The 11,937-nt window shown below is 59.5% G+C and overlaps 3 protein-coding genes across 3 annotated transcripts in view; all 3 read left to right on the top strand.

Moving 5' to 3' along the window:
* Positions 1 to 1,887: 1,887 nt before the first annotated feature.
* On the top strand, positions 1,888 to 6,186 carry LPMP_271820 (dual specificity phosphatase, putative; the record flags this gene model as incomplete). Its single annotated transcript, XM_010701966.1, has 1 exon — positions 1,888 to 6,186. The coding sequence occupies one exon, from the start codon at positions 1,888 to 1,890 to the stop codon at positions 6,184 to 6,186; it is 4,299 nt and encodes a 1,432-aa protein (XP_010700268.1).
* A 970-nt stretch (positions 6,187 to 7,156) lies between these two features.
* LPMP_271810 (GTP binding protein, putative) lies at positions 7,157 to 8,275 on the top strand (the record flags this gene model as incomplete). Its single annotated transcript, XM_010701965.1, has 1 exon — positions 7,157 to 8,275. One exon carries the CDS (start codon positions 7,157 to 7,159, stop codon positions 8,273 to 8,275), a length of 1,119 nt encoding a protein of 372 aa, XP_010700267.1.
* Positions 8,276 to 9,513: 1,238 nt separating this feature from the next.
* Positions 9,514 to 11,937, top strand: part of LPMP_271800 (hypothetical protein) — a gene marked incomplete at both ends in the record, with an annotated part of 7,840 nt that continues 5,416 nt past the window's right edge. The window contains one exon of the mRNA XM_010701964.1: positions 9,514 to 11,937. Coding sequence (XP_010700266.1) covers positions 9,514 to 11,937 — 2,424 coding nt within the window.

The following is an 11,937-nucleotide window of genomic DNA, read 5'->3' as shown; positions in this document are numbered from 1 at the left end:
GTCTGCACGCCTGCGCTACATTGCGCATCTCCCCGCTCTTTCCTTCCGTTACGTCTATCTTGCATTTTTCTCCCCTCTCTCTTCGCGAATGGCGGTGGGCACGCATGTGCCCTTCTCTCTACGTTTCTTGTTTCTCAAAGTTTGTACTTCCCCCTTCGACGCCTGCACGTCTGCCTCTGGCAGGGTATAGAGGAGGAGTGACACTACGCAAACCCAAAACACACACAGCCTCAGCTGCGCACACTTGTGTGGTTTGCCCATCCCTGGCACGTGTGGGCATCTATCTCTTTTTTCTTTGAGCGTTGAATGCAAAAAGGGGCGGGTGGGGGGAGGGGAGAGAAGAAGGAGAGAAGAGGGAGGGAGCGTGCGCGCAACGCATAGGCGACACAAAGACGGTGCATCTTCTGCTCGACCCGTTTTGTCGTTCATCACTCGGTACTTGTGGCATAACACCATCCACCCACTTCTCTACTCACTGTTGCTGCTCTGCCTTGGTCGTTTTTTTTTTTTGCTTTGTTTTGCTTTGCTTTGCTTTGCGGGCGAGCTCTCCCTCTCCCCTTCCCTCCTTCTCGCCTACTGCCCCGCCTCATCTTTTCCCCTCGCTGCCTCTCTCCGTCGGCGATTACGGTGCTCGTGCCATTGCGAACCCTTTTCCTTTTTTTTCCTTTTTGCTGCTGTCGTTTGACTCCCTCCTCTCCCTCTTCCGCCCTCTCGGCGTGTGTCAGTGTAGGCGTCTGTGTGCGTGCGTTTATATCTCTTGTCATCTGTCATCTCTCTCTCTCTCTCTGTGCAACATATCGTGGGCCCTTTTATCGGCCTCTCTTGGGTATTTGTTCTCGCCAGTGTTGGTTACATCTTTTTTCTTCGCTATTACATTTTCGTTTCGGCTGCGGAGACTTCAACAAGTGACTGTCAGCATTGCCAGAGCGAATCGAAGACGCGAAAGCAGCGCAGCAGACAAGCCGGGGCGTGACGCAGGCCAACAACCCAACAAGCAGTCGTCTCTAAAAGACGCAGTGGCAGCAAAAGATGGGCAACCGTGTGTCCACTAGCACCTCCCCCTTCTCCCTCGAGGATCTCGAGGCATTGGCCCGCGGCCCATCGCTCTTCGACGCACAGCCTCACGATGCCGCAGATTCGACTGGCAGCTGCGCTGATGTGCTGTTTCGAAAGGAGTTGAGAGCGGAGGTGGAGCGTCAGTACGTCGAGTACGACACATCGCTTCATGCTCTGCGCTGCGTGCTAGATCGAAGTGGCACCCGACATCACCTTTGTTCCCACCGAGCGAACACGGCAGCGGGGCCGAGCGGTGGTGCGCCGAGGTCAATATCCAGTCAAGGGCGAGGCAAGAAACCACCAGGCAAGTCCCGCCCATCTTTAGGTTCCTCCACGACGGCAGTCGGCAGGGGGTCAACTCGCGAGCCCCCGCAGAGCCTGCACGAGTGGTGTGGCTCTCGTGACAGCGACCCGAATGCCACGGAGGACAGCACTGCAGCTGCCGCTACTACCTTTCCTTCGACAGCGGCCGATGCCTCCTTGCTGAATGCAAACGTCGACTGCCTTCCCCAACGCCGTGTGGGCAGTTGGCCAGGGGTGGTGTCTACATCGGCGCCGCCTGAGGCTCTACTGTCGCCACGCTCGTGGCTATTCCGCGAGGTATCCGTGCAGCCTGTCGATCTGACGCGCCGTACCGAGTTCAGGGCGACTGAGGTGTATGTTCTCGTTGTTGTGCAGCGGACAACGATGCTGGGGACGCCGGCAACGAGCACGGCGCCTGCAATGCCGTCCATGAGCTTTACAAACGCCCGAGCAGCGACCTCGCCGCATTCCTTCCCTGCAGCCACTGCAGCCGGCGCCGCTGCGCGATGGGAGGCAAGCAGCGCAGCGATGGTCGCCAACGCGACCACCGAGTGGCCACGAGACATGGTGCAGCTGTTTACCCCGCGCGGCCTCGCTGTGCCATTTTCAACTGACATGACACGACCGACTCTTTCCAGCAGCAGCCACGGCGGCGCCGGCCACTGGCACTCTCCCTCCGTGACGCCACGGACGAATGGGTCGACAAGTGGCCGCCTGACCCCACGCAGCGCCACCGCTGCTTCTGCCGCAACCCTATCCTCAACCCTATCCGCAACACCGACCACCCCAGGTAACGGGTGCGGCGTTGGGGGGTTTCTGCAAGCATCCGCCCGCTCCACGCCCTCGCTGGCGACGCCGCGTGCCTCTGAGTTTCATTTTAGCGTTCATCTTCTTACAGGTAAGCAGGCGGATGCCATAGTGGCGGCGGCTGGGCTGTTCACGGCCCGCGCCGTTGAGAAGCTCTTCCTCGAGTGTGCCGAGTTCGATCGAAGACTGTTTTACAACTTGAACGTGGCTAAGTTAAAGGTCATGGCCGGCGGCTACGGCATGCACCCCAGCCCTGACGTCACTTCTGGACGTCACAGCAGCGGTAGCGGCAGCAATAGCACGAATGCTGCTGCAAGGAATCCGCGCAAGAGCCCCAAGGCGTCACTGAGCTCGAGAGGGGGTGCCACTACCTCGACGGCGATAACAGGCAACACGACGAGCAGGGATGTGAACAACTCCAACAGCGCCCCGAGTACGTCTCGACAGTACCGTACAGCCGTGCTGAGGGCATCGAAGGAGCTGCGACGGGAGCTGCTTGCTGTCACACGCCTCAGCTCGGTCACAGTGCCCGTCCCGTGCTTTAACAAGCGCAGTAGCGACCACGTGACAAGCACAGTGGTGTCCTCGAATCCTGCGGAGCTGTATAGTCTGAACGCCGTCTACCGCGTCTTGAGTGGCGTCCGCGTCGGAACACCTCGCTGGACGCACACAGGCGACGTAGTCAGCGCACTGAACTCAGCGCCCTACTCCGTGCCTGGTGGTGCATCCGCAGGGGTCGCAGGTGGGTCAAGTTCAGGCGCAGCCATGCTTGGAGCAACGGGCCCGTGGTACGTTGACCCACTTTTGTCCTTCCGTCCACCACGTCGCAGCGTCCATGGCGACGGCGCGGCCCCCAGTGCCGCTACTCCCTCTGCCACAATGGCGTCGATTCCCTCCTTGAACATCTCCAGCTGGCTACAGAGACCCCAGCCCCTCGACGTGCATCGGGCGGCACGGGCCGCTCCCGCAGCCATGGGACCCTCAGGTTCAGCACAGCCCGCCGCAACTGGTGCAACGACCCCCCGCATGGGCAGAACGCCACGACGCGCATGGGTACCGCCCTCCACGCCACGGACACCTTCACCGCCACAGCTGCCCTCGCTCGCGTTGGGCGTGCTGAGCGACGATCACCGAGTTGGCAGAGTGACTCCGCCAGGCGCCGCGCTCACCTCTCCAACCACGTTGACCTTGACAGCGTCTGCCGCAGAAACCCACGCCTTCAGCCTCCCACTCAGCCTACTTTGCTCTGCAACGCCAGGCGGCGCTGCAAACGTGTGCTCGACAAAGCACAGCGCCTCTGCGGAGCAAAGCATTACGGATGCGTCGTCTTTAGTCTCACCCGCAGCAGCGCTCCCACCGCTACAGCTGCTTAACGTGGAAGCGAGCGTGAAAGGAGAGGAGACGGTGCAGCGAACTAGCAACCCTGTCCCAACAGCAGACGCGCTTTCTCTTCCGCGCGGTCAAGAGGACGGTGCGCAGCCAGACGGTTGCGCTGCCGAGTGTTGTCACCACACCCGGCACTACCATCACAGTCATGCCGGCGGAGGTGCCCAGGCCATGGACGGAATCACCGGCCGTTACGATATCGGCGCCGAGGGCGTCTCCGCGAATCGCAACGGAGAGGCATCCGCACTGCCTCCGGTAGAGGACGCCGAGTACAATGAAGTGTACGTCCAGCAGGAACGAGCGCAGCGGCTGAAAGCGTCGCAGCCAGTGGTGACGGAGGTTTTGCCATACCTGTTTGTTGGCGGCGAGGACGCCGCGCGGGATCGAGCGCAGCTCCTCCGGAAAGGCATTACCCATGTTGTGAACACCGTCAGCTGCTGCTGCAGTAACTTCTACCCAGACCTCTTCCGGTACTTCACGCTCAGCCTGAGCGACGCTGCTGATGAGCCGATTTTCTCCCTCTTTGCCGTCGTCAACGCCTTCATCGAGAACGCGCTGGAGAGGCATCAGGGCCGAGTCTTCGTACACTGTCAGCAGGGCGTATCGCGCTCGTGCACGTTCATCATTGCCTATATCATGTGGAAGAAGGGGCTGTGCTACGACCGCGCTTACGAGCTCGTGCGGGCGCGGCGAAACGTGTGTAATCCGAACCTCGGCTTCTTCATGAACCTTCGTCTCTGGGAGGCGCAGCTGTCAACGCCTCTATTGAACAGCGTGTTTGCCTACGCTCCATACACTTCCACGTCGCCGATGCCCTTCTGTTACCAGCTGACCGCGTATTTCGACTGCGCCACGTCTTCCACTGTCGCCAGCGCCGCTGCGTCGTGTTCTACCTTGCCATTGCCTGTATCGTCGTCGTGCTCTCCGGAGGGGCGGTTGCCTGGGTTCCTCTCTCCACGTGACAAGGAAGCACACAAGCAGCTTCGCCACGATGTCCTGACGCGCGCAACCGACATGAGTGATGCGCCACAAGCACTTCCCAGCACGTTCTCGCTGGATCCGCGCTTGGCTTATCTGTTTCTCTTCGCACCAGGTGCGCGAGCTGCGGACAGAACCAGCCGCTCCAATAGCCTCTGCACAGACTGGCGGCGAGCAAAGGAGAAGGGCCATCAGCGGCCACGGCTCGCTCGGAGCACCAATCTGGGTCCCGGTGCTGGCACCTGCAGCGACGAGGACACCAGCGCCGTGACAGGATGCGTCGTCATGGGACCACATTGTCTTAATAAGGTCTACACTGAACGCGCTCTTACTGCCTGTCAGCAGCTACTGCGCTTCAACTTTTACAACGGCGAGGAGCGCACAAGTTTGACTAACACTGGGAGGGTGGTGCACTTCCACCCGATGCGGCCGGTGCGACTGCTGCCAACTTTTTCAGCGACTTGCCCACCGTCCACCTCTTCTCCGTTTCCGCCCACCACTGCGGCTGTGCCGGTGGAGGTGGTGCAACAGTTGTTGTGGACGCGTGTCTCAAGTCAACTTTGCATCCGAATGGCACAACAATCGCAGTGGGATGCGCTCTTGTCAAACACGCAACTTGGCGCCATGCTGAGCTACTATATCGCCGAGGAGGATCGGCTCGACTCCAGAGAAGCGGTGCGGCGGAACGCGCGCGAAAGAGTCACCGAGGGCAGTGGCTTGCATAGCAGCAGCAGCAGCAGCAGCAGGGTCGCAGCCGGACGACCGACAAGCGCGACAGGACGCACGACACTGGCTCCTAACTTTTCGCTACCCGTGAGCCCTACTGCGTTGACATCATCCTTGCTCCGCACCGGGCGGCGCACACCTCGAACGCCGCGACAGCTACACACATCGTCCTCCGGCAACAGCGGCTACCACCGGCGGGGGAAAGAGAGCGCTAAGCTTGCGAGCAGTGATACTGCATACTGGTCGTCGACTGGCACCTCCTCATCGCAGCGCCGTAGCTTTTCTGGTAGCGCGCCAGCTGTCGCCTCCACCTCAGTACCGCAGTCGGCGGTAAGTCAGCTTCAACATGTAACTCTGCTTCCCATTGCTTCTTCAGCTTCTGCGGCGGCATTCCCACCGCACATGGAGTCTGCCGGAGTTTCTCTACCGCTACAGGGCATCTCAGGGCTATCACTTGCTGCTGCCGCTGCTCACAATGAGAACGGACCAACGCACGTGGCAGTGCGCATGGCTGAGGGGGAGAGCTTTGCTTACGCCTACCCGTTTACGGCGTCGGCGAAAGTGACTATTTCGGACCTAGACGATCTCGAAGACGACCAGTGCTACGTGCTCGGTTTCCAGCAGCGCACTGGCACCTTCGTCTACCTGTGGCGTGGCACCGACGCAGCGGAGAGTTCGACCGACGTGGTGAGCGCGTTTGTGCGGCAGCTGCTAAGTGCCAGCGACCCGGCAGGGCAGGCCGCGGTAGCCCAGGCGCTGAAAGCTGGGGAATGGACTACCTGCAGCCTCAACTTCCCTCGTGGCGACGACGGCGCCGCCGCTGCCAGTGTGGCGGACAAAGCTGACGTGGCGACAGAGGTGCTCGCAGGTGTGCGTGTGTTGTATGTCGAGCAAGGCAACGAGCCAAAGGAGTTCTTCACTCTCCTGTAAAGAATGAGGAAAGAGCCGGGGGAGCGAGCGACAGCAGGGAAGCTGCGATGAATGTGAGCGCTCGTGGGTGATGTGGTGCGGCAGCTCCTTTTCCTCCCCTTCTCAGGGGCACGCTTTGCTGCTTCGGCTGTTGTCACTGTCGTCTGGTGCTGTCAAGTGCCACCCTCTGCTTCCACTATCTTCATCTCGCATGTTGTCCATGCAACGGCTACTGGCAGAGGAGGGAGGGAGGGAGGGTTGCTGGCACCCTGGACAGATGTTGGTTGGGGCAGGTGCTTGTTTGTTTGCAGAGAGGGTGGCGCATTCGCTAGAAACTTTCTTTTCGTTTTTCGTTTTCCCTTCTCTTTCCTCTTCCCCAACGAGCTTCGTGTGGAAAGACAGCGATCTCCCCCGTGGAGGGTTGGCGCGTGCGTGCGTGCGTGCGTGTGTGTGTGTGTGTGTGTGTGTGTGTGGGGTTCGTGAGAGGAGAGCAAAACACATCAAAGATGTCCGGCCTCGCTTTCGTATTTGGCAATCAAAGGTGGTGGCCACAGGCACCGACAGGCTTAAGAGAGACAGGCAATCAAAGACATTCCCCATGTATGCAGAAGGAGAGAGGGAGAGATGCTTTCCCATTACCGATGTTGTGAGGAAGCAAAGTGTATGTCGACGGAGCTGTGACGTCATGTGTGCTTGATGAGCGGCCCACGTGACGGCTGCGCGCATGTGCCTATGCGTTGCTCACGTGTTCATAATTGCCTCCCCCTCTCCTCCTTCAGTCGAAAGGAAGCAGGAGACGGAAAAATGTTCGACTGCTTCTCCGGACTTTGGTGCCGCTCCCCCCCTCCCTCCGAACACGCATACCCGTACTCGCCCGCGCGCTCTCTCCTTCTCACACCTCTTCACTATCTTTCCTATCTCTATAGAGTGGGTTACGACCGCATATCATCAACGTGAAAGACGGTGCACCACCGCGGCCCGACCACCCCTCATGCTGCGGCTTAGTGTGGCGCGCTGGAAGCGGCGTGCTGCGGGTATTGTGGGGCTACCGAATGTGGGAAAGTCCACCCTCTTTAACGCCCTCACATGCAGCCAAATTGCTAAAACAGGTAACTTTCCCTTTTGCACTATTCATGCGAACACATCGAGGGTGCCGGTGATCGATGAGCGACTGCGCCAGCTGGCACGCTTTACTGGGGCAGAGAAAATTATGGATGTCGAGGTTGACTTGACGGATGTGGCGGGGCTGATCGCCGGGGCATCGAAAGGGGCCGGACTCGGCAACAAGTTCCTTGCCGATATCCGAACCTGCGCCGTGTTACTGCACATGGTACGCTGCTTCGAAAGCTCCAAGGATGGCTTCGACACCCCGAACCCTCTGGAGGACATTCACGTCATTCTGAGTGAACTTGTCTTATCAGACCTCGAGGTGGTGGAAAGGCGGATGCACAAGGTGCATAAGACAGCGAAGACGCGGGACACTGAGTACAGCTTTCTGAAGCGTCTTCAGCAGTGGCTGGGGGAGGGCAAGACAGCAGCGGACATGCATGCAGAGGCGAAGCTCACCGTGGTGGAGGAGGACTTCCTGCAGAGCTACGACTTGCTCTCCAACAAGCCTATGATGTTTGTGCTGAACGTGAGCGAGCGAGGTGTGAGGGACGGCAACGCTTTCTCGCGTGAGGTGGAGGCCGCCTTTGGAGTGGAGCGGACCTGCCGCGTGTCGGCCTCTATCGAGGAGCAGACTGCACAGCTTGCCTCCCGTGAGGAGCAGCAACTGTTCCTGGAGGAGTACGGCATAGACGTGCCGCGTGGCCAGGTGCTGATGAGGCAAGTATATGCCCTTCTCAAGCTGCAGTCCTTTTTCACAGTGGGGCCTAAGATGGCGCATGGCTGGACAGTGGTGCAGGGCTCAACGGCACGGCAGGCAGCCGGCGAGATCCACTCCGACTTCGAGAAGAACTTCGTGCGTGCCAAGGTCTCGGCGTGGGACATGTTTGTCAGCATGCCAAACCTCGAATCTGCGGAGATGCAGATGCGCATGGTGAACGACAGGTACGTGATGCAGGATGGAGAGGTGTTCATTGTGGAGCACAACACGCAGCGTGGGTAGCGGTGCTGAATCGCGCCGACGTGCAGGTCAGGGTAAAGTGTGTATAAAGGTGGGGGGAGGGAGAGGAGGCGGGCGGGCACCGATTGCGAGAGCCCCGTGCCACTCTTCCTACCGTGACCAGCATCGTGCATCGCGCATACGCGCGGGTCCACATTGCACAGTGAGTCCAGTAGATGTGCTCTTCTGTTCTTTATGTGCTTGTGTCTCTGTATGAGGAAGGTGGACAAGGAGGGGGGAGGAGGAGGACTGTGCATGTCGGTCTCTGCTTTGGCGGCCGCGCATGAGAGTAGTTCACCCTTTTTCGCTTTGGTCGTTGGCGACGGTTGTTCTTCACACAGGGCACTTTGCTTAGCAAAGGAAACAGCGGAAAAGAAAGAGGAAATGGCACTGGCGTTCGCATCACCATCCTCCATGCACAGGAATAGGCCATCAACCTCACCTACACCCGCGTATGCCGACGGAGTCGTGCGTATCGGTGGTAGTGTTTGCAATCTGCAAGAAACAGCGTTCAACTGACCAGTGTGGCACTGCTGTGGTAGTGGTGGTGGGGCGTGTGAGTGCACGTGGAGGCTGTTTAAAGTCACACTCATTGGCGCTGTTTCTCTCACCCCCTCTTCCTCCTCGTAACGTCTTGGCGTCGCCGTTCGCTGTAATCTCCACCCCTCGCCCTGGTCATCCGCTCTTCCTCTCTTTTTTTCTACTGACCGTCTCCCTCTCTCTCCCTCCCTCTCTCTCCTTCTGTGGTCCCTTTACTGTTTTGGTTTTCTCTGTGTGTGTGTGTGTGGACCAAAGATTCACCGCGGTTAAGGAGTGTAGCGTCCTATCTAACAGGGGGAGCGAACGAGGAGCTCAAGCGGCGCATACGAAAGAGCGCGAGGGTGACAAGGCGGAGGCATTCAAAGCGTTGTGTGGCGTCGCAGTTGCCTTGGCCTTTTTCCTGCCTGCTCCCTCGTCCTGCACACGAGCACAGACCCCCCCCCCACCACACACACAGAGCGAACAGAGTAAGCGCAACCTGAGCTAAGAAGAACACGAAAGGAGAGGCAAAGTGTATACGCACGCGCACACACATATATATTAAGCGGTAACGCGTACGCAGCGGCGAGCAGGCGAAGCGCATACTCGGCAAGTCAGAAGCGCGGCGAGGAAGAAGAAAGCTCCCCGCCCCTGAAAGGAAGGGAGCTGCAGCCATCTGTACACCCACTCTATAGAGGGAAAGAGAGCCACGCAGTTTGCACATGTGGGGCAACGACTTCTACAAGGCTGGTGCGCACCAGCAGCCCTCGCTCCGACACGATGGGCTGCCGACTTCTTTTGCCTCTCCTTCGTACACTGCGCAGCCCGCACGCCCACTGCCCGCTGGCGTGCTTTCAGCCGATCTCGCACGACCGATTAGTGTGCGGGAGCTAGCGCACTCGCGAGTGCCTGCGGTGCCGCCGCCTCCAGCAGTGCCACCGGCACCACGACGCAGCCCTGCCATGACCGGCTTCGCAGGGTTTGGAATACCCACGTCGCCCATTATTTATGCTGCCACCAGCGGCGTGTCGACGTTGCCACCGCTCTCCACCCGCGCTGACGCCAGTGACTTGATGTCACTCGCCCACCGCGACATTGATAACCTCAGCGGCGATGACCTTTACAACTACGCCTCCCACCTGCAGGGCGCATCGAAGCAGTACAGCGAACACCTATTGGAGGCGTACACAAGGCGCGACCAGTACCGTCGCGAGGTTGCTCGATTGAAGGAGGAGCTGCATAGCAAGTACCTGCAGATCGATGTGCTCCGGCGTGAGCAAGAGAGGGCGAGCGAGGCTTTGGTGAAGGTTCGGGAGGACAATGCTCAACTCCACCAGAAACTCGCCGAGTCTGAGGGACATGTCCGCAACATGCAGGCCAAAGTGTCTGTGTTGAGCGGCGCCGATCCCTCCGCTGCTGTTCATTTCTACCAGTCTCAGTTGGTTCTCAAAGATGCGCAGCTGCGCGAACTGCAACAACAATGCGAGAGGGAAGCTGCAGCGTCGTCGCAGCGACACAGCTCCAGCGCCACTGCAGCTGAGCATGGCCGGCGAAGCATCAACGTCTCCGGTGAGGGTGCTGCAGTTCCTCAGATATCGCCATTGCGGGATCTACCGAGCACGAGGAAGGTACATAATGGGTCTGAAGCGGCGTCTACTGCACTGCACACCGCACTTGAGGAGCTCCAGCACCTCAACACATCTCTCAGCCGCCGCCTCGAAGAAGAACACGCGGCTCACAAAGCTGCGCTAGCTGTACACGCCGAAGAGAACGCTACCGCCACAGCTGATCGCGCAGAGCTACTCGACACAATTGCGCAGCTGCGGCAGCAGTGCACAGAGATGCAGAGCACGGAAGACGAGCTAGTGGCCGCCCTCACCCAGCGTGCACCGATCTCGAAGGAAGGCTACGCAGCACTACAAACGTCGTACAATGACCTCACCGCTGCACTTGCCAAGGCCGAGGACCAGATAGCCGCGCTCCACGTGAAAGAGCAGCAATACCATCAGAGTGCACAGCAGGCGCAGGAGGAGCTTCGCCACTCACTCACTACTGGGCTGGAGGAGCGACAGGAGCTGCAGGCCCGCAATGAACAAATGCAGTCCCTTGCCACTGATCTGCAGAGGGAGTTGGAGCTGGCAGAGCGGGCGAACCAACTGCGTCAAGAGCAGCTTGACGCGGCGGTCAGTGGCAACCAGCAGCTGGCTGAGAACCTTCGTACGACACAGGAGCAGCTACTTGGCGCCACCGCTGAGCTGCAGGATCTCTGCAACACGCGTGGGAGCCTAGAGTCCCAGCTCCGTGAGCTTCGACAGCGTATCGAAGAGTTTGAACAGGAGGATCAGCGCCGGCGGCAGCAGCATAGAGACGTGGAAGGGGGGGCGATGTTCAGCTACACCCCAGCCGCATCAGCAGAGAGCGAGACGGTGAAGACACGAGAGGCATTGGAGGATGAGCTCGCAACGCTGCGCTCGCAGCGTGACGCACTCGTCGGCGACCGCGACGAAATTATCAGCGAGGTGCGTCGCTTGCAAGAAGACCGGCTCGCCCTTCTCAGATCACCACTGCCTCAAGCGGAGGAGGTGCTGCAGAAACACTTGTCAACTGTGAAAGCGACTCTAGGTACCCATGCAGATGATGAAGAAGTGCCACAGCAAGAGGATATTGCTGCACTCGAGGCAGCGCGTCACTGCATCGAGCAGTTGAAGGAGACCATAGCTACGCTGCAGTCAGAGCGTGTACGCGTGGAGGCTGAGCTGCAGGCGAAGATAAAGGCGCTGGAGGCTGAGCTAGCATCGCAGTCCCGTGCGCTTTCTGATGCCGAGGACGCGGCGGCGGCGCAGCGGGCGCACCTGGAGGGTATCATGGTGGCTTTGAGAGACGAACTAGTGGCAACACAGGAGCAACAGCTGCAACTTATCACGTCCGAGGAGGCCCAACGTGGGCGATGTGCAGAGCAGCAGCGTGCGGTGGAGCACCTTCAGGCGCAAGTGGCGCAGCTGCAGATGGCTGGACAGGATTCAGCGAACAGCCTTGCCACAACGTGGCACGCTCAGTCTCCTGTTCCTGCTAAGTCCGACCTCAGCACGATGAATGCGGCTCTGGAATCGCTTGCGCATCAGCTGGAAGACGCGCAGTACCGCGCT

This window comes from Leishmania panamensis, assembly GCF_000755165.1.
Source record: "Leishmania panamensis strain MHOM/PA/94/PSC-1 chromosome 27 sequence".
Taxonomy (NCBI): domain Eukaryota; phylum Euglenozoa; class Kinetoplastea; order Trypanosomatida; family Trypanosomatidae; genus Leishmania; species Leishmania panamensis.
Note: the sequence above shows the minus strand (reverse complement) of the source record. Positions and strands in the feature narration are given on the sequence as shown.